Below are 16,824 nucleotides of genomic sequence, written 5' to 3' on the forward strand. Positions count from 1 at the left end.
CTCTACCACACTTTCAGCTCCACTCCTGCAAACACATCGTACGCCTGCTGCCCACACTTTCCTCTTTGCCACTCAACGCATCATCCTTGTTAACTCCTCCTCGCCTCCCCACTGTTTTCCTCCACATCAGCCTCAACATCCTGTGGCCTTTATTTCCTCCTTGGTACCCTTTTCTCTCCCAATCATCTTGCTTAGTCTCCAAACACATTCTCTCAAGATGCCGCTTCTGTTGTGTCACACTGAGGGAGCCACGCCCTCAGCCTATGTGCACACTTTTATTAAATCTGTGCAGGCGCTGGGCCGCGCTGGCGGGTAATCCTACAGTAATTGTTTCCAGATTAGGGGACCCGGACCACAAAGCAGGTTTAGTCAGGCATGAAATGGCCTTCCCATGCTGCAGTGCCAGCGACCAAACCTGCCGAGGTGAGACTCACCTGGATAAAGTCCACAAACGTCCATGGGAGTAGAGAGTCCAGGTAACCAATGTCCTTCGAAAACCTGTTGAGGATTCTCCCTGGAAAACACAAAAGCACCGATTAGATGACATTAGAGTAGATATATGTAAGGCAGAATTACAGAATTGACAAAAAAGGATGTCAAGTGTGTCATTTATATAATAAGTAGCATAAGTAAAATGTGTTGAAGATTTATATTAAACCAGTTCTATATCATTTCCGATTGGAAGAACATATCTAAGCAAAAAATAAATATACATGTATTCTTTATCCCTGAGGTACTCTGCACTCATTACAAAACAATATAAATCTGTGGTCCTTCTTGTCTCAGTAGACTATTGAGCAACTGTTAACAAAGTCCCCTCCAATAGAACAGAAAAGAGCTTATACACTAAGTGTGATATCAGAAGAAAAACACAAGCCTATCTAGGTTAAACAATGAATCATTATGTGTCTAGCATTTCATAAAGACTGCCCTACTCTTGGCTGAATACACAAGAGAACCTTTTGTTTGGAAACAAAAGGCAACAGAAGCTGCGTACCTGCCTTTATGTTCTGACTGGCAGTGTCAGTGGCGTTAATTGAGTTGACTCCAATCTGCTCAGTTGTTCATTATTTTGGCTGGTGCTCTGCAGGTGCTGTGGCAGCCCTTTATTGTGACTCTTTAAGTTACTTTGCTCCCCAGTTCTGATCCCACAGCACACAAGATTACACTCCAGCTGTTTTCACACATTGTGTATTGCAGGGTCAAAGATAACAAATCCTACCACTACACTACCTAAAGGCAGGCAAGGCAGAAAGGCTTTCTCTATCTCTGTCCCTGAAGGGAGCCTCTCAGAGGGAGACAAAAAGTACAAGAACAGTGCCAGTATTGCCTCTACAGGGGCTGAACACCAGTTAAAAGTCACGGACAAGCTCTGTACATCCGTTGTGTGTAGTGTATATTCCCTGTCAAAGCGCCTCCAAAATGGTGTCATAATGTTTCAGCAACCCAAGGTGACACATCACTGAGCAAACAGTAATATCTATCTGAGGAGAATGTAAAAAAAAGCAGCGCTCACATATTTAGTGTACAACCCCTGACAAAGTGACAGTAATCATGCAAGCATGTAGATGAGTTTATCAAGGCTCACAGAACAGATCAGGAAACAGGGTGAGACTTAATACGTGCCAGAGAGAGGGAACGGCTGAGCGGCACATTGGCAGAATGTGGTGGTATGGCACTATGGAGGCGTGGCGGAGCCATTGGCACCACCGACCAAAAAGTTGCCTCCCAGCCTCCCAGTCAGTCCTATGGAGGTGGGCCCTGTAATCACCTCTCTCCACGGCCGTAAGCAGCTTACAGCTTTATCCAAAACGCCGCTCCCGCCTAAAAACATGCATGCAGACGAGGCCGGGCTCCCCATAACAGCCATTGCATAAACCCAGCCAGAGCATTATTCCCCGCAACAATCCAGCAATGCTCCAAATCAGTCCTGATTCAAAGTCAAGTGGCGTAAGCATGTTGTACACTTGGAGGCAGACTAATCTTATTCACAGTGTGAGTGCCCCTTTAGCATACAGACATCCTGAGGGGAGGGTTCATGCAAGGGGGTAGAGCTGCTACTATACTAGTGTAGAATATCGCGGCTTTAGTCTGGGAATGGGGGGAGTACTTGTCAAACTGTGTTTGCGGAAGATCCAATAATATTTTATGTCATTTTACTGTCTAAGCCATCGATGACCTACATTCATGCATATCTGACAAACAATGCCAATAAGAAAAGGATAGGTTTCTCTGGGTTACATCATACCATGGTTAGAGGGTGTTAGAGCAGAGAACATCAGTCAGCTATCAGCTGTTTGACAAGCGGCTCAGTTAACAGAGTTTCAGAGGGGGTGAAGTAAAGACCCTTCTCTATCCTGCGCAGACTATAGAGGGGATACATTACAGTGATGCAGTTACACAAAGACATTCACTGCATGGAAATGCCTATGAGGTAAGATCGGCATGGGACAATGACTTCAATCACTATGGGTGGTTGTCAACAATATCACCTATTGTGTAGAGTGGGGTATAGACGTTTCAGGATATCAGCAGCATTAGTATCAAACAATTTCTCATGGTTGAGGACTCCAGGGGTGATTTGCACCACTTTTTCAGGCTCAGGAAATATCAAGCCCTCCCAACTAAGGTGGCCCTTAGGTGGAGATATTAGGTGAGCAGGCCCCCCAATCACACTTAAAGAAGTGGAACAGTGGGGTCCGGCTAGAGCAGGGCGTGTGGCAAATCGCTGTTCCCTGTAAACATCAAGATAAGGGAGCCGCTCCATGTGTGGGCCCCAGTGCAGTTGCAGGTGCCTTTCAGTCAGGCAAGTGCGATAATGAAGGAATACTGGGGAGGGGGCTGCCAAGGCTGGAGGTGGCACAGCTCACCTGCACTTCCATGAAGGGCCTCGGGGCCTGGGGCAGCCTCCCACCGCCGGCGCCTTGCTGCCAATACTAATACATTCTAAATCCATTCTCTTCGCTCTCACCGCCAGGCTCCTGCAATCTCCTCTGCTTCCCTTTCATGCAATTAAATAGTGGAAGTGCCGAGCGAGGGGGAGCCCTATCAGCCATACTGCACACACACACACGGCTCCATCTCCACATTCAATTTACACACCTCGATATCATCATCCCCTCTGCAGTACTTCTTCCACTTTGCTCTTAACACTCTTGCATCCCAGACCTGAAATACAGACATTAAAAACATTGCCTGTGTAGACACAATTAGAATCTCACATCACTGACTACAGAAGATCTAATGTTCCCTGCGTCAACAGCAACTGAGTGACACCTAGCACGAAGATGGCCCACTATGTTGATGTGAAAGGGGGACGGTGGAGGTGTGTGTGTGTGTGTGTTGACTGAAACTCCACTCCTTGACTGTGCTGATGAGCTGAAGCCTTGGCCTGCAGTCTCTGAGGGGATTAGCCCACTCAATGACACTAAATTACAGGGATCAACATCAGCTCAACACATCCATCGCTGTCTGTGGTGCTCTAACTGAATCACATTTGGATGAACAGCTGTAATAAGACTGTACATATTGCTAAAACTGAGCAACATGAATATATTAAGTCATGTGAATTTATATAGTCGAGGAAAAAGCAATTTGTAGTCATATCAAACCATCTAGATATCTTGTTATCAAATAGCATTGTTATGAAATATAAAGATTTCAATCACGCAAAACCCCAACTTGGAAATCAACTATTTCCACACAGCACAAAAGATAACACAGACACATGATTCAAATGGCGCAGTGGCATTCAGTGGCTGATACAGAAGAGCTACAATGCCTCTGCATCAATCATAATTCACCAGTGCTGTACTCTATTGTTAGAAATCACATTCACAGAATAACAAATAAGACCTTTGTGCAGCGACGCTTGAAATGGTAACCTTTAACTCCATGGACAGCTATCAAGCACCGGGCCCGTTCAGCACCAGCACACCTATCACTTACACGTGTAAACAGTTGTCAAATCCTTAACAACACATAGGCACACAGTTACAAATTACTCACACTTATTGCATGAGAGAAGTGAATGTAGAGGCAGTTGCTATGCTAGTGGCAGTCATTACTATATATATTGTATGAAAAACAATAACACATTTGAGACAGAAGCAAAACAATAAGAAAGAGAGACGAGTGAGAGAAAGACAGCAGAACTGACAACAGCTGACTTTGTCGGAGTCTTTTCTGTTTGGTTTTACTCAAGTGAATGAATGAAAAAGACAGAGCAGGAGAAGAAGAAAAAAACATGTAAATCAGTAAAATGTATTGTGAAAAAAAGCGTTGTGGTCATGCTTAATCTACTGCTGACTGGACGGAGGACAAAAGAAACACACTCTCTGGGACAGTCATCTATAAATCCAGTCAGACGCACAGTGATGTTTGTCAGCCTGGAGGCCAAAAGGTAATGACTAGACTGGTCATACAATGGTCACTGATAGCAGCACAACAGCAATCAGATAGCAGTGTCTGTTAAGCCTCTCCTTTGCTGCGCTATTAAACTGATTATTACATTATTCAAAGTGTTTGTCCTCCTCCTGTGCGTAGATTACCAAGCAAGGCACACCCAGATAAGCCTTCAGGTAGTCCAATACGTAACACAACAACAGCAGCAAAAACAAAAGCCAAAGATTAAGACCTGTGGTGTTTGCTCCAAACACAGCTTTGCAAAGGAAAGCTTTGTCACTGCACCCACTTCTAATACCAGAAGAAACCGCAAGCTCCTGAACTCCCTCAAATCATATTTAGACTTGTGTTACCAGCTTATTATGACTCATTATACAGATACAAGTTCCCTTCTTGTTGAGAATTCCCACCCGTGCTGATTGTGTTGTACATGCATGTCACTATGAAGAGATTAGGCTGAGTAATTATCTTCTGACAGGTGAACAATGCTCCAGAAAAATTAAAGTTATCAAAGTGGACCACTTGACAGTTGACTTTGGGTATGAATGACACATTGTACTTGTACTAAAAGGTATTTCATTTAGACCACAAAATCAAAGGAGAGCAAATTATTTTGCAAATTATTTAAATGATTCTTGAATTACTCTCTCTTTTTGTTGTGGTTTCTATTTAAAAAGGTTGTGCAAAACACCTTCTGAAAAAAAAAACACAGCAGCCCTCTGAGTAAAATTCAACGTATTTGGAGTGTTTGCACACTTTTAAAATTGTGTGCATCTGCCTAATCCATTGACCCAGCAGCTAGAGCCTGCAAAGCTAACAAAATAATCAACGATTTCTGATACAGCGCACAAGACAAATATGTCAATATTTACACAGCTCTAAAGTCTAAACACAACACTGTCCAAGATCTAGTGCAAACAGTATTTATTCATAATGATTGCTTGTTTTTTTGTTTGGGCTGACAATAAAAAAGATAGCACTCTATTAACATTTTTTTAAATACATCATGGCTTTATATTAAACCATATCACAAGGCTTTTTAACTGAATTGGTCTCTTGCATAAACATACTTTACTTCTCTGCAGCGACTTTTCTGATGCCAGTTTATTTGCAGTCAGAAATAAAACCCATAACTTCAACAAACAGATTGTACCAAATTCTGAGCCACTAAATTATAAATTATGATTAATATTGATCTTTTTTTATTCTATATAGAAATTGAATTACATAAACATGTCAATAATATTTGAAAATATGTGAAAACATTTTGATTACTATTTGTTAAATATTAAAATTGTCACATTGTAAATCAGAAGTTATCTTTTATTATTGTATTTCACTTGATAGGAATAACAAACTATGAAGTTTTATAACAAGCATATTATGGATGTTTGCAAAGTGGATCGAAACGTGACAAAGTAAGTAACAGTCTGCTCTCTAGTGGTGAGATCTTAGCACAATCATTTCTACAGAAGATCCCACTGGATGTTTAGATCCCATAATCATCTCATCACTCCTGTGCAACCATGACCATGGTATAAGGAAGTTATGAATGATCAATCATCTAAATGAGAACTTGATGAAGAAAAGAGCCACTTACCGATTGGATTGATATCGAAAAAGTGCACTGGGGTCCGAAGGATGGCATTAAACATTTTGTTGTGCAGGCTTTGGGCCGAGCTCACTAGGACATTAAAGAAGACCAAGCTGCGAAGGAAGCCGAACACAACTGAAGAGGCTGTTAAACCTGCCAAAAGTACAGAAAAAAAAATTATCAGCAAACCACAATGCTATAGTTGTGCCCGTTCCAAGGTCAGCTACGTATTTAAAGTTCCATCTTTCAACGCAGATATATTCCACTTAAGTTTTTCCTTCAATTATGATTATTATTTTTGTCTTGAACGCCAATCTATCACTCTCAAAACAAAGCCTCTTCACTCTTTCAGTGAAGAGACTGGGAGTCACAAGGAGACAATCAGGGCAATGCAATAGCAGAGAACAAGAAAGGCGCTGCTATCGCTCTGTACAGCTGAGACCCATGTGCACATACAGTGGGCCTTGAAGGCCTTGGGCCACAGCCAAAGAACTGTGGATCTGTTTATTGAATGGCTGGCGTATTCAGAGCCTCAACAGTACATGAAAAGCAATGTGCGTTCAGTGGGCTTCACCTGCGTAAACACCTAGGTACAGGTCAAGGTCCAGCTGCTGAGGGAAGCTGCCATTGAGGTGCTCTGTCACATTGATGTGCTTCTGTTCAGAGGCCCTGCAAGTCAGCCACAAAAGGACAAAAAAATCCACAAGGACAAATAAACACAACAAAGAAAGAACGTTGCAATGTGAAGGCACAATTCAGAACACATCCCTCCTATCCTGAAGCTCAAGGTCAGTTTCGACAAGTGACAGATAATGCCAAGAAAAACAGTTTGGTTCAGTCGTCTTCTATGAAATCCTCAAACATTTCCAAGCTCAGAAAATGTCATTTTGGCTTAAAAAACTTGCTATTCTCGAGCATTTGTTTTTCACAGGGTGTAAAAAAAAAAAAAAAATCTCACCAGCAAGCAAGCCACCAGTCCTGTAGAACAAATGTAATCTATACAAGCAAAAGAAATGAATAAAAATGTATTAAGACAATTTATTGCATCGTTCAATTTCGTCTGAAATTAAATAAGGAATAAAGATAAATTATCCATTGTATTTTTCCAAAATTGATAGAGGAAACACATAAATTCATTTAAGAAAATTGACTCACATGTGCTAGGGCATTGAGTGAAATGAGGACCAAGAGGACCAGGAAGTTAGCGCCTGCCCTGAAATACTTCACATACATACGCAGGCCGACGTTTCCTTCTGAGCGGCTTTCCTCCCCCGTTGATTGCACTACCTATAGACAGACACTAGTGTCAATGCCAGTCTTCCAGCAACACTTCAGATCCAGCTGTAATGAGCAGTCGGGTAAAGGTGAGTACCTTCTGCCCTCTAGTGGCTGATAGAGTGGAGAACAAGCCATTTATCCACAATGAGATAGCTATAAATGTATGCTTTCAGCTTGTTGAAAACTGCTTTTTTAGCAATTGAAGCCGACGAAAAAGCAACTTCTTGTTTCAAATACACCTACCACTGCAGGTGGCTCCGCTCCCTCATTTAAAGAGTACCGAGAGGAGCAGAGGGAGGACAGAGAGGACATTGAGTTGTCAGAAAGTGTATGTGGGAAGTTGGAGACCGTCCCAGAGATGGTTGTACCACCCTGCCCCTCCTCCTCCTGGCCCTTCTCCTCCTCCTTAAGCAGGGAGGTGAAGTCAAGTCCAGTGCTCTGCAGCTCACTGTAGGTCCCACGGGACACCATCTGACCCTGACAATGACAGAAAAAAACACCACAAGAACTCACACATAGCCATTGAAGTTTCAGCATCTGTAAGTCATATATTATTATTTTCCAATAAATTTAAACACACAGAAAGGCAAATTTACCTGTCACTGTGAATCCAAGCCGACTACAGCTCATGCCCTTGAGTGACTGCAAACTTTTTAAAGCAACCTTTAAGTGACCTTTGCACCATATTCTGCATATGTTCATAATAAAAACGATTGAATATAAAATACCCAGAGTACTTGGCCGTAATAACCAGTAACACGTCTTATATTGGCTTATTTGAGAAAACTAAGTGGTTTATTGTCACCTGAGCACTTCTCTTTACATGTCAAAACAAACACAAACACCCACCTGTTTTAAGACAACAATTTGATCTGCAGCCTTCAGATACTGCAGTTGATGAGTAACCAAGATACGAGGCTTCTTCCTCAAAAGTCCACAAATGCACCTGAAGAAAAAAAATATTTCAATCCAGAAATGACAAACTCCAGATTTTACAACTGATTAACTGTTTCTGGATGCGAAACAATCAGGAGATGTTAGTGACCAGACTTACTCTTCAAAGAGGTGCCTTCCAACCTCAGCATCCACAGCACTGAGAGGGTCATCCAGCAAGTAGATGTCTGCATCCTGATACACTGCTCTAAAATTACACACATAAGGAGGTTATCTCTGCCACTTATACAAATGTGCATTGCCGCATAGTGATTCATCACACCTTGCTAAGCTGACCCTTGACTTCTGTCCACCACTGAGGTTGGCCCCTCTGTCCCCGACCATCGCCATGTCACCATCTGGCAATAGGTCCATGTCCTGAACGGGGTCCAAATGCAACCCTTACCAGTCATTCACCACAACTGGACTAACCACTAACTAATTTGTCTAATACTTAGACTACAGAGCATTAAAATGCGACGGGGCATGTGATAATCAACAGTGATTCTCACTCTCTTCAGGGCGCAGGCTCTCAGAACTCTATCATACTTCTTGGGGTTGAGCTCTTTGCCAAAAAGGATGTTGCTTTGAATTGTGCCAGGCAAAATCCAGGGCTGCTGAGAGACATATGTCAGCTCTCCTTTGACCTTGACCACACCACTTTCCTGACTCAGTTCTCCCAGGATGGCACTAAGGAGCGAGGACTGAGATGCACAAACAACAAACGAACAATAGCTAAGATTTCAAAAACAATTCTGACAACCTTTAGGGAGATAAGCTTAAAATCCCTTGCTTTCCGAGAGTAAGGTTTGAAGATATCACTGGAAATAAGTGTGGAACTGAACCAGGAGGCAATTAGCTTAAATTAGCTTAGCGTTAAGTTGTTGTTCTGCAAGAAATAGTTATAACTCCCATTAAAGCCACACATTGTTTCTGTTTGTGTTTCTGAATTAATTGATTGTCATTTACTTATGTAGGTCATATATAGTCATCAGTATACATCGAAACAGTTTCATAACCAGTTTAATGTTCCTCACAGTAACTTTGAACAAAAGCATGCATTCTGCTGCCTGCATACAAGCTAACTATCTAGCATGCTGCCCTTTGGCTTTAAAAAGAAATGATAGCACTACTCAGATACAAAAACAGGATTAAGTTATGGTAAAATGAAGGAATCTTGCTATGTCCTTCTCATTATAACATCTATGTCTGCATTGTGTCAGTTTAATCTAATGGGCCCAGTGACATTTTATTTGCCGTGCAACTGCTGGTAAAATAAGTCAAACCTCAGCACTGACTCAACGCTTTACTGCTTATACAACTGATAACATTCTATTATCAATGATTGAGTTACCAGTTAACCTGTCTCAGATGTATCATCGTGAACGCATGACTATTAATCTTAGACGACAAAATAGATCTGACCTTTCCAGCCCCAACAGGTCCAATTACTGCCAGGAGCTGCTCCGGCCTCACTGTGAAAGACACGTTCTGTAAAGTTGGAGCCTCGAGCATCTGTAAGAAAAAATAAATCCACTGATACACGTGTCATGTAGTAACTATTCACTAAGTCTGTTATTGGCGGATTTACTGACATTAACGTACCATTCTAAAAGGCGCCTCACAATCTGTATAGCGACACTTTTTATCCTTACTTAGACCCTCTCGGGGGGATTTAGGGCATGTTGGATGTAAGCAATATACAGATAGAAAGAACAGCCACAATTATTCTTACCATATCCCAGTAGCATATTAAATCCTGAACCTTCACAATACAGTCCGTCTTTTCTACCATCGGAAGCCCGAGATGCTGAGGAGCAACTTCATCCAGCAGAAGCAAATCCTGAAAAGAAGAATCACATTCAGTAGTTTCTATTCTATTCAGTGATCAACACACACTGGGTATAAATATGGTCTCCGTCTGTGGTGCATTTACCTGAATCCTTCTAATGCTGATGAGAGACTCAGAGACTTTCTCAATGGCAAAGGGGAAGAAGAGCGTGATGGTGAGTCTGACCGCCCCGTAGAGGGAAACAGTCATAAACACTCTGCTGGCAGACAACTGGTTTCCACTCAGTACGTAGATGCAGACGGTGATAAAGACAATGATTTTGCTGGCCACAAAGAAGGATGCCATGTTCATGCCACGCAGGTAGGAGCTTTTCATGATCTTCAAGATTTCCCTTCTGTACAAAAAACGAGACACGGTGTCAGTAAACACTCTTCAACTTTTCAATCACAATAATGGCAGAAAACATTTGTTTTTATATACGTGTCAATTAAAGTCCAGTGTGTAGGATTTAGGTGGAATAATTGGCAGAATAATATTCATAACTATGTTTTTACAAGTGTATAATCACCTGAAACTAAGATTCATTGTGTTTTTGTTTAGAATGAGTACTTCATGTCTACTTAGGGAGCTGGTCTTCTTCCCCAGAGTCCACCATGTTGCACCACCATGTTTTACAGTAGCCCGGAACGGACAAACCAAACACAGGCTTATGAGAGGGCCTTTAGCATTTTCACATTACCTGAAGGCCACTGTCTCTCCGACGAACTTGGAAAGGGAGGGGTGAGGGAGTGAATATTCAATTGGTTGCAATCTGCATCCTCACTGCTAGATGCAACTAAATCCCACACACTGCTCCTTTTAATAAGAGGATATTACAAAGACGTGTTAATAGATTGCGATGACATTTAATAAAAATGGGATCCAGGTTAGTTTATATTGTACCTCCTGATCTCATCCACCAAAGCAGCAAAAGGCTTCTCCCACCCATACATCTTTATAACACGGATCCCAGAGATGACTTCATTCATTGTACGTATTCTGTCATCTGTTAAGACTGCGGTCTCAGCCCTAAATCAAGTGACACAAATGACAGAATTGGCATAATTGAAACATACAATGCAAACCTAAGAGGAAATTGTTATTTTTATTTGATAAATCTGACGACTGACTACAAACCTGAGAGTAGAGAACAGGCGTCCAAACATAGTTTGTACTGGCATCAGGATAAAGAAGACAGACATTCCCGCGAGGCATGATGGGCCAATTGCATACATTAACAATAATATCACAGCTACTGCTTGTATCGGACCAATCCACAGGAAGTGCAAATATAATGTGAGCTGTAAGAAAACAATGGAGAGTAAAAAGTATATAACATATATAGGGTTGGGCGATAATTCAACAAGATAATGTATCGTACAATTACATTATCTAAATGTATAATATACATACAAACTCAAATTTGAGTTTGATTGCACTTAAGTTCTTAATTAAGGTGTAAAAAAAGTTCAGAATTTTTTATTTGTCAAGTATTTATAGTATACTTGACAAATTTGGTATACTTGACAATATTTTTTATTTTTCAAGTATTTATGGTTACTTCATATTGACATTTTTTAAAATGGAAATACCAGAAAATATGGTGATGTATTGTTATCAAGATATTAAATTACGTATTTTTGGAGAGAAGATTTTTGTAACATTGCCCAGCCATAGTCATAATATATTGAATGAGTTACACGTAAAACATATAATTACAGATATAAACGTTATATACTTTCAGATAATTACCTCATCAAATTTGTTGACGTCATTGGATAAGAGGTTCACAATTTGTCCTGTGGTAGTTTTGGCAAATGCTTTGCTGTTAAGACAAAGAGCCTTTGCAGAACAAAGTTGTTAAATCGTCATGTAAACCACAGGAATATGATATGAGGATATGAGGAATATGAGGAATATGAGGGTGACATGTATACATACATGCACCTCATAATGGCTGACCTTCTGATAGATCATGTGACACATTGCCACACGAATCTTCATGCCCGCTCGCTGGACATGGTAGAAATAGAGATGATGAAGGACGGAGAGGCTGATGGTTGTCAAGGAGATGCCTACAGCGTAGCTGTACGCCTCATGGACTGCAGCTATGTTGCTGTTGTCATAACTCTCAAAGTTCTCAATTATCTTCCCAAGTAGCACTGGCTGAATTACTTTGATAACTTCCTAATAGAAAATGAGACGTAAGGGAGATGTGTGGGTGTGCTGCATTAAAGCAGTTCTCTGTAGATGTTTGTTTCACTGTGAGATTGTGCTGTACCTCTATGAAGATGTATATTCCAATGCGTGCGTATGACCTCCAATAGCACTGAACAAGAACACTGGCAAGTCTGGGTGGGCGAAGATCTTTTGCTGCCTGTTGAACCTCTCGGTTCCAGTAACTTTAAAAATTGAAAAGAAAAGCATTGATTACTTCCAGTCAGTAATCTAAAATAATGGTATAGTGTTACTCACAGTAATGCACTGTTGCACTACAAAAAGGTTTCTGGAAAGAAAACACAAGAAACACTCAGTTTCACATATTTCAAGCAGAATAATGTGCTTAAGTCGATTTTTAGCGGTTTTTAGCATTTTTACATATTAGTATATTTACTGATTTAATCATTTGAAGCCTTGACAAAAAATTAATGATACTCTATTTTTGGCTTTTGCATGGTACCAAAATCACATCATGCTAATTGGTGATGATCAGGTTTGTCTTATCTATTCAGATGTTTGACAAGAGATAGTAAAGTCTCAACTGAATGCTGGTAATAACAGGGAACAATCAAGGTAAAGATGGCTTAAGAGACATTATTCAATGGCTTACCCTTGTAGCTCCTCCCCCAGTCGATGTGAGGCGTCCTCTGGAAGAACATTATACATGTCATCTTCTTCCAATTTCCTCTGGTACCCAATTCTGAACAAGGGATTCAGCCAACTGGAGAGAAAGTTACATGAACATAAGCTCAGTAGTTGAAAAAATAATTATTGAAATAGTTGTTCACAGAAACTATGAAAATCTAGTTTTAGCTCAATGAGAAAGAACAAAAATAAAGGAGACAGAAAGTTTTCAATCAATGGTTTTCATGGGAAGGCATAAATGCATAAATGCAACCCAGACGACCTCTTTTTTATTCACTATGAAATTGAATTGATTCACAGTTTCTGTATCTTTAATGTAGGTGCTGGAGTGCATTAAAAAACATCAAAATAGACTGACATAGCTTGTTTATAAAAAAAAAAAAAAAGGTGCCGAGGGAGGATCCTTGGACACCCGCAAGAAGTCCGTCCCCCAATCCATTTAATCTAATGAATATTATGTGTATGTTTGTATATTAACTCTTCACAGGCCTGCTGTCATTTTGCAAAAGTGTTTAGTGTCCTTCTGCACTTGTTTTGTAAACACAAGTCTACAGTGCTACACAACTGTTATTAATATATAGAAACTGCTGTACTAATGAAACAACAGAATAGTTCCTTTTTGATGCTCCATGTTGCTCCAGAAGTATCTACTTTGCACATGTCAGCCTGGTGTGATTTAGGACTATATATTAATACCCAAGAGCCCGAGTTCCCTTCTCCGTGTGGGAACAGTGTGCTGTATCTTAACGTACGGGCGGATGCTCAGCAGCTACCTGCCATCTCATCTAGGGGACAGCCCGTCTTTTGAATGGCCACTAACTGTCACACAGGAGAGATCTCCATTCAATTAACGTCAAACGCGGCTGTCACTGCGGGCCGCTTTTCTTACCAGAAGAAAATCTTGGAGAGAAGATTAGCTGAAGCCGACGGATTATCCTTCACCTCCTTCCGCAGTGGTGCCATGCCCCCCAACAGTAAAAACGACCTGAGGACTTTCTCTGCAGGCTTTGAGGCAGGGGGGGTATCGACAAAGACTCAAAGGGGTGAACGGCTGACTGGACGACTGCTGTGAACTACAATGGTGTCAATCCACCACCTCCAGACGTCCAGGACCGGATTACTACGAGGGACGCACAGCCGGCTTGGCTTCAGTGTAACTCCTCAGTAAGGAAAGGAGCTATTGGCTGGCCTAAAAGTCGCTAGAAGTCGCCAACTGACGTCACGGCTTAATTTGTATAATTGTTTGTATAACATATGATATTACGAAATGTTTACAAAATGATCTAAAACAAATGCATCATTGTATTATATTATTATTGTATGACATTTCTATTAAATAAAATGTATGTTTCACTTGTTTTAACAGAAATAAGACTTATGATTCAATACAATACAAAAACGTATCTGGTCGTGTGATTATTTTTTGCTGTGTGCAGAAAGTAAAAAGTCCCTAATGATTCCAGTCCACTGTTAAAGACTCAAATCCCTGTTATTTATGAAAGTAAAACATATGGTTTAAAAATGTACTGTTTAATAATATGAATTATTGCTCTTCATTTTAGCTGATTGATCAAATTATTAGTTTGAGTAGATATTCAGAAATAATAATGTACCAAACCGTCTCATTTTTGATTAGTATAGATATTTCAAACAAAGCAATGCCACTCTGATGAATAAGAAAATGTAAATCAGCTCAAACATGTATGTTTTCCTTTTTTCTTGTATTTTGTCCTTCTACATATATGTTAGAATATAAGTTGATTTACCCGTTCCCCCTTATCAAACTTTCACTTGGGGACCAACAAAAGTAATCCAATTATTTATCTCTTAATTTAAAACAGAAGTTAAATCACAGAGGAAAATGTAATACCTCTATATTTGTCAAAGAAAGACTCCAAAAGACTACTAAAATGTTTTTTAATCTGCTTTTCATGGTTTTATGTGAAGAACTTTGAATCGCCTTGTTGCTGAAATGTGCTATGGAAATAAACTTGCCTTGCCTTGCCTTACAAGGAGTTCTTTGTCATAACCTGCATGATGTGGCTTGACTGCCTTAAATATACTATAAGAACCCATACACTTTGAAAATTGACATTGACTGTTCTCGTTGCCATTTTCTGTCAAATGTACTGAATAACAATTTGTCTTATTTTACCAATTAGGAAATTGCAAATGTTTGATGTTTATTTGTTCCCTAAGTACAATATTTGCAATTCAATTCTTAGTTTCATTAATGCTTTTGGTGTCATGTTCCTCTTATAAAGTCACGACTGTTTGCAGTCCTGGCTCCTCGATGGTGGAATGAGCTCCCCATTGACATCAATACAGCAGAAAGTGTCTACATCTTCCGTTGTAATCTAAAAACACATCTTTTTCGACTGCACCCTAAATAAGGAAGGTAGCGCAGTAGTAGCACTTTAGTAGCACTTAAATGGCACTTACTGATAGCACTTTGTAGTTTGACTTTATTGAAGAAATTGTACTTTCCTGATTCTTGTTGTTCTGAGTTTCAACTCACGGTTGAATGCACTTATTGTAAGTCGCTTTGGATAAAATCTCAGCTAAATTAAATGTAATGTAAAGTAGTTTTTTAGTGTTCATAGTATCAGAAAAAAAGAATACTGTTCTCAAGTGGAAAAATGAAACGTGAATGGAACAAACAAGCATGTTCACATATGAGCTGGCAATGATTGGTCATTCAGTTGCTAAATATTATGTGCAAAAATAGACTAACCAACTGGACTTTGTCACACTGCATCTTATTCCAAGGATTACTGATTACTTCTTTATTTTCTTTAATGTTAATATAATACTTGACCTTATTTGTGGACCAAAACTCACATTTCGAAAACTGCTTACAAAATGTAATGACTAACCGTCAGCTCACACTTCCTTCCTATTATTTTACCTTGAGACACAAGTGTCCATCCCTCGCCACTAGAGACGCAGGCAAGATGTCCTGTCTGTAAATCATCACAATGAAACACATGTCCACCGTGTAATTTGCCTTTCTGGGGCCATTTTATTTCTTCTCATTTCCTTGAATCTGTTTAAAGACAGTATACATATCTTGAACCTCCAAATGTCAAGCTTGCAGATTATGGCTTTTGTCTGTGGCCTGGCCGGGCTGGGTGCCACTATTGGTGCCACAGTGTCCAATGAATGGAGGGCTACGAGCCGGGCATCCTCAGTCATCACAGCGACCTGGGTGCTCCAGGGTTTGTGGAACAACTGTGCTGGAAATGCTATTGGAGCTCTGCACTGCAGACCACATCATACTATCCTTCAGCTGGAAGGTAAGCTATACTGGAATCAGAGCTTCACGGCGACCACACTCAATGTTAACATAGCAGTTGGAAATACACCTATTGGATAAACATAGCCTGTGGTAAATCTTGAGGTTTTGTATGTATATACATGCAGTGTTCCAAAATATGTAATCTAAATATTCTTCAATACAGACACAAATGTATCACCTTGGTTTCACAAGCGTACATCTGCGATGTATCAAGAACGATTAAGTTGCTGCTAATTTCTTTCAAAAATTCAAACATTATTTTCTATCATGCTATTTACCACTGTTCAATGGGTTTGATACATAAAGAAGTCTTTGAAAGTACGATTGAAGGTTACCAGGAAAGTTATGAAAAGATGTTGTAAAAGACAAAAAATTTTAATGATCGTTTGGCAAAGAAATCTTTACTTGATGTTCATTATTCGGTACTTCTTGTAGAAGATACAGACTGAAAGTTTTGTTATTTGTCAATAAAATAATGAGATTATCATCATTTTATTAATGATAGAGACATTCATTTTATGAATCAGTGTCCTTTTCATCTATTTTTTATTTAAAATTAAAACTCTTTTGTTCAATTGCAACCTGTTTCTATAGTAAAATTTTTTAGTAACATTTAAATTG

At 40.0% G+C, this 16,824-nt stretch overlaps 1 protein-coding gene across 1 annotated transcript in view; it reads right to left on the reverse strand.

Annotated features, from left to right (window-relative positions):
- The window catches only part of LOC137782694 (ATP-binding cassette sub-family C member 4-like), a 34,188-nt gene extending 20,291 nt beyond the window's left edge, over positions 1-13,897 (reverse strand). The window contains exons 1-20 of the mRNA XM_068572231.1: positions 13,795-13,897; positions 12,871-12,981; positions 12,322-12,442; positions 12,003-12,227; positions 11,793-11,882; positions 11,178-11,341; positions 10,944-11,069; positions 10,146-10,395; positions 9,945-10,052; positions 9,635-9,724; positions 8,722-8,913; positions 8,493-8,587; positions 8,331-8,417; positions 8,126-8,222; positions 7,520-7,753; positions 7,154-7,285; positions 6,957-6,994; positions 6,573-6,667; positions 6,005-6,151; positions 435-514 (exon numbers count right to left, since the gene is read on the reverse strand). Coding sequence (XP_068428332.1) covers positions 435-514; positions 6,005-6,151; positions 6,573-6,667; positions 6,957-6,994; positions 7,154-7,285; positions 7,520-7,753; positions 8,126-8,222; positions 8,331-8,417; positions 8,493-8,587; positions 8,722-8,913; positions 9,635-9,724; positions 9,945-10,052; positions 10,146-10,395; positions 10,944-11,069; positions 11,178-11,341; positions 11,793-11,882; positions 12,003-12,227; positions 12,322-12,442; positions 12,871-12,981; positions 13,795-13,868 — 2,556 coding nt within the window. The 5' untranslated portion in view covers positions 13,869-13,897. The remainder of the gene's footprint in view (positions 1-434; positions 515-6,004; positions 6,152-6,572; positions 6,668-6,956; positions 6,995-7,153; positions 7,286-7,519; positions 7,754-8,125; positions 8,223-8,330; positions 8,418-8,492; positions 8,588-8,721; positions 8,914-9,634; positions 9,725-9,944; positions 10,053-10,145; positions 10,396-10,943; positions 11,070-11,177; positions 11,342-11,792; positions 11,883-12,002; positions 12,228-12,321; positions 12,443-12,870; positions 12,982-13,794) is intronic.
- Between the last annotated feature and the right edge of the window lie 2,927 nt (positions 13,898-16,824).

The sequence above is a fragment of the Clinocottus analis genome, unplaced genomic scaffold, assembly GCF_023055335.1.
Source record: "Clinocottus analis isolate CAN_PGR_092001 unplaced genomic scaffold, fCliAna1.0.p SCAF_12, whole genome shotgun sequence".
Taxonomy (NCBI): domain Eukaryota; kingdom Metazoa; phylum Chordata; class Actinopteri; order Perciformes; family Cottidae; genus Clinocottus; species Clinocottus analis.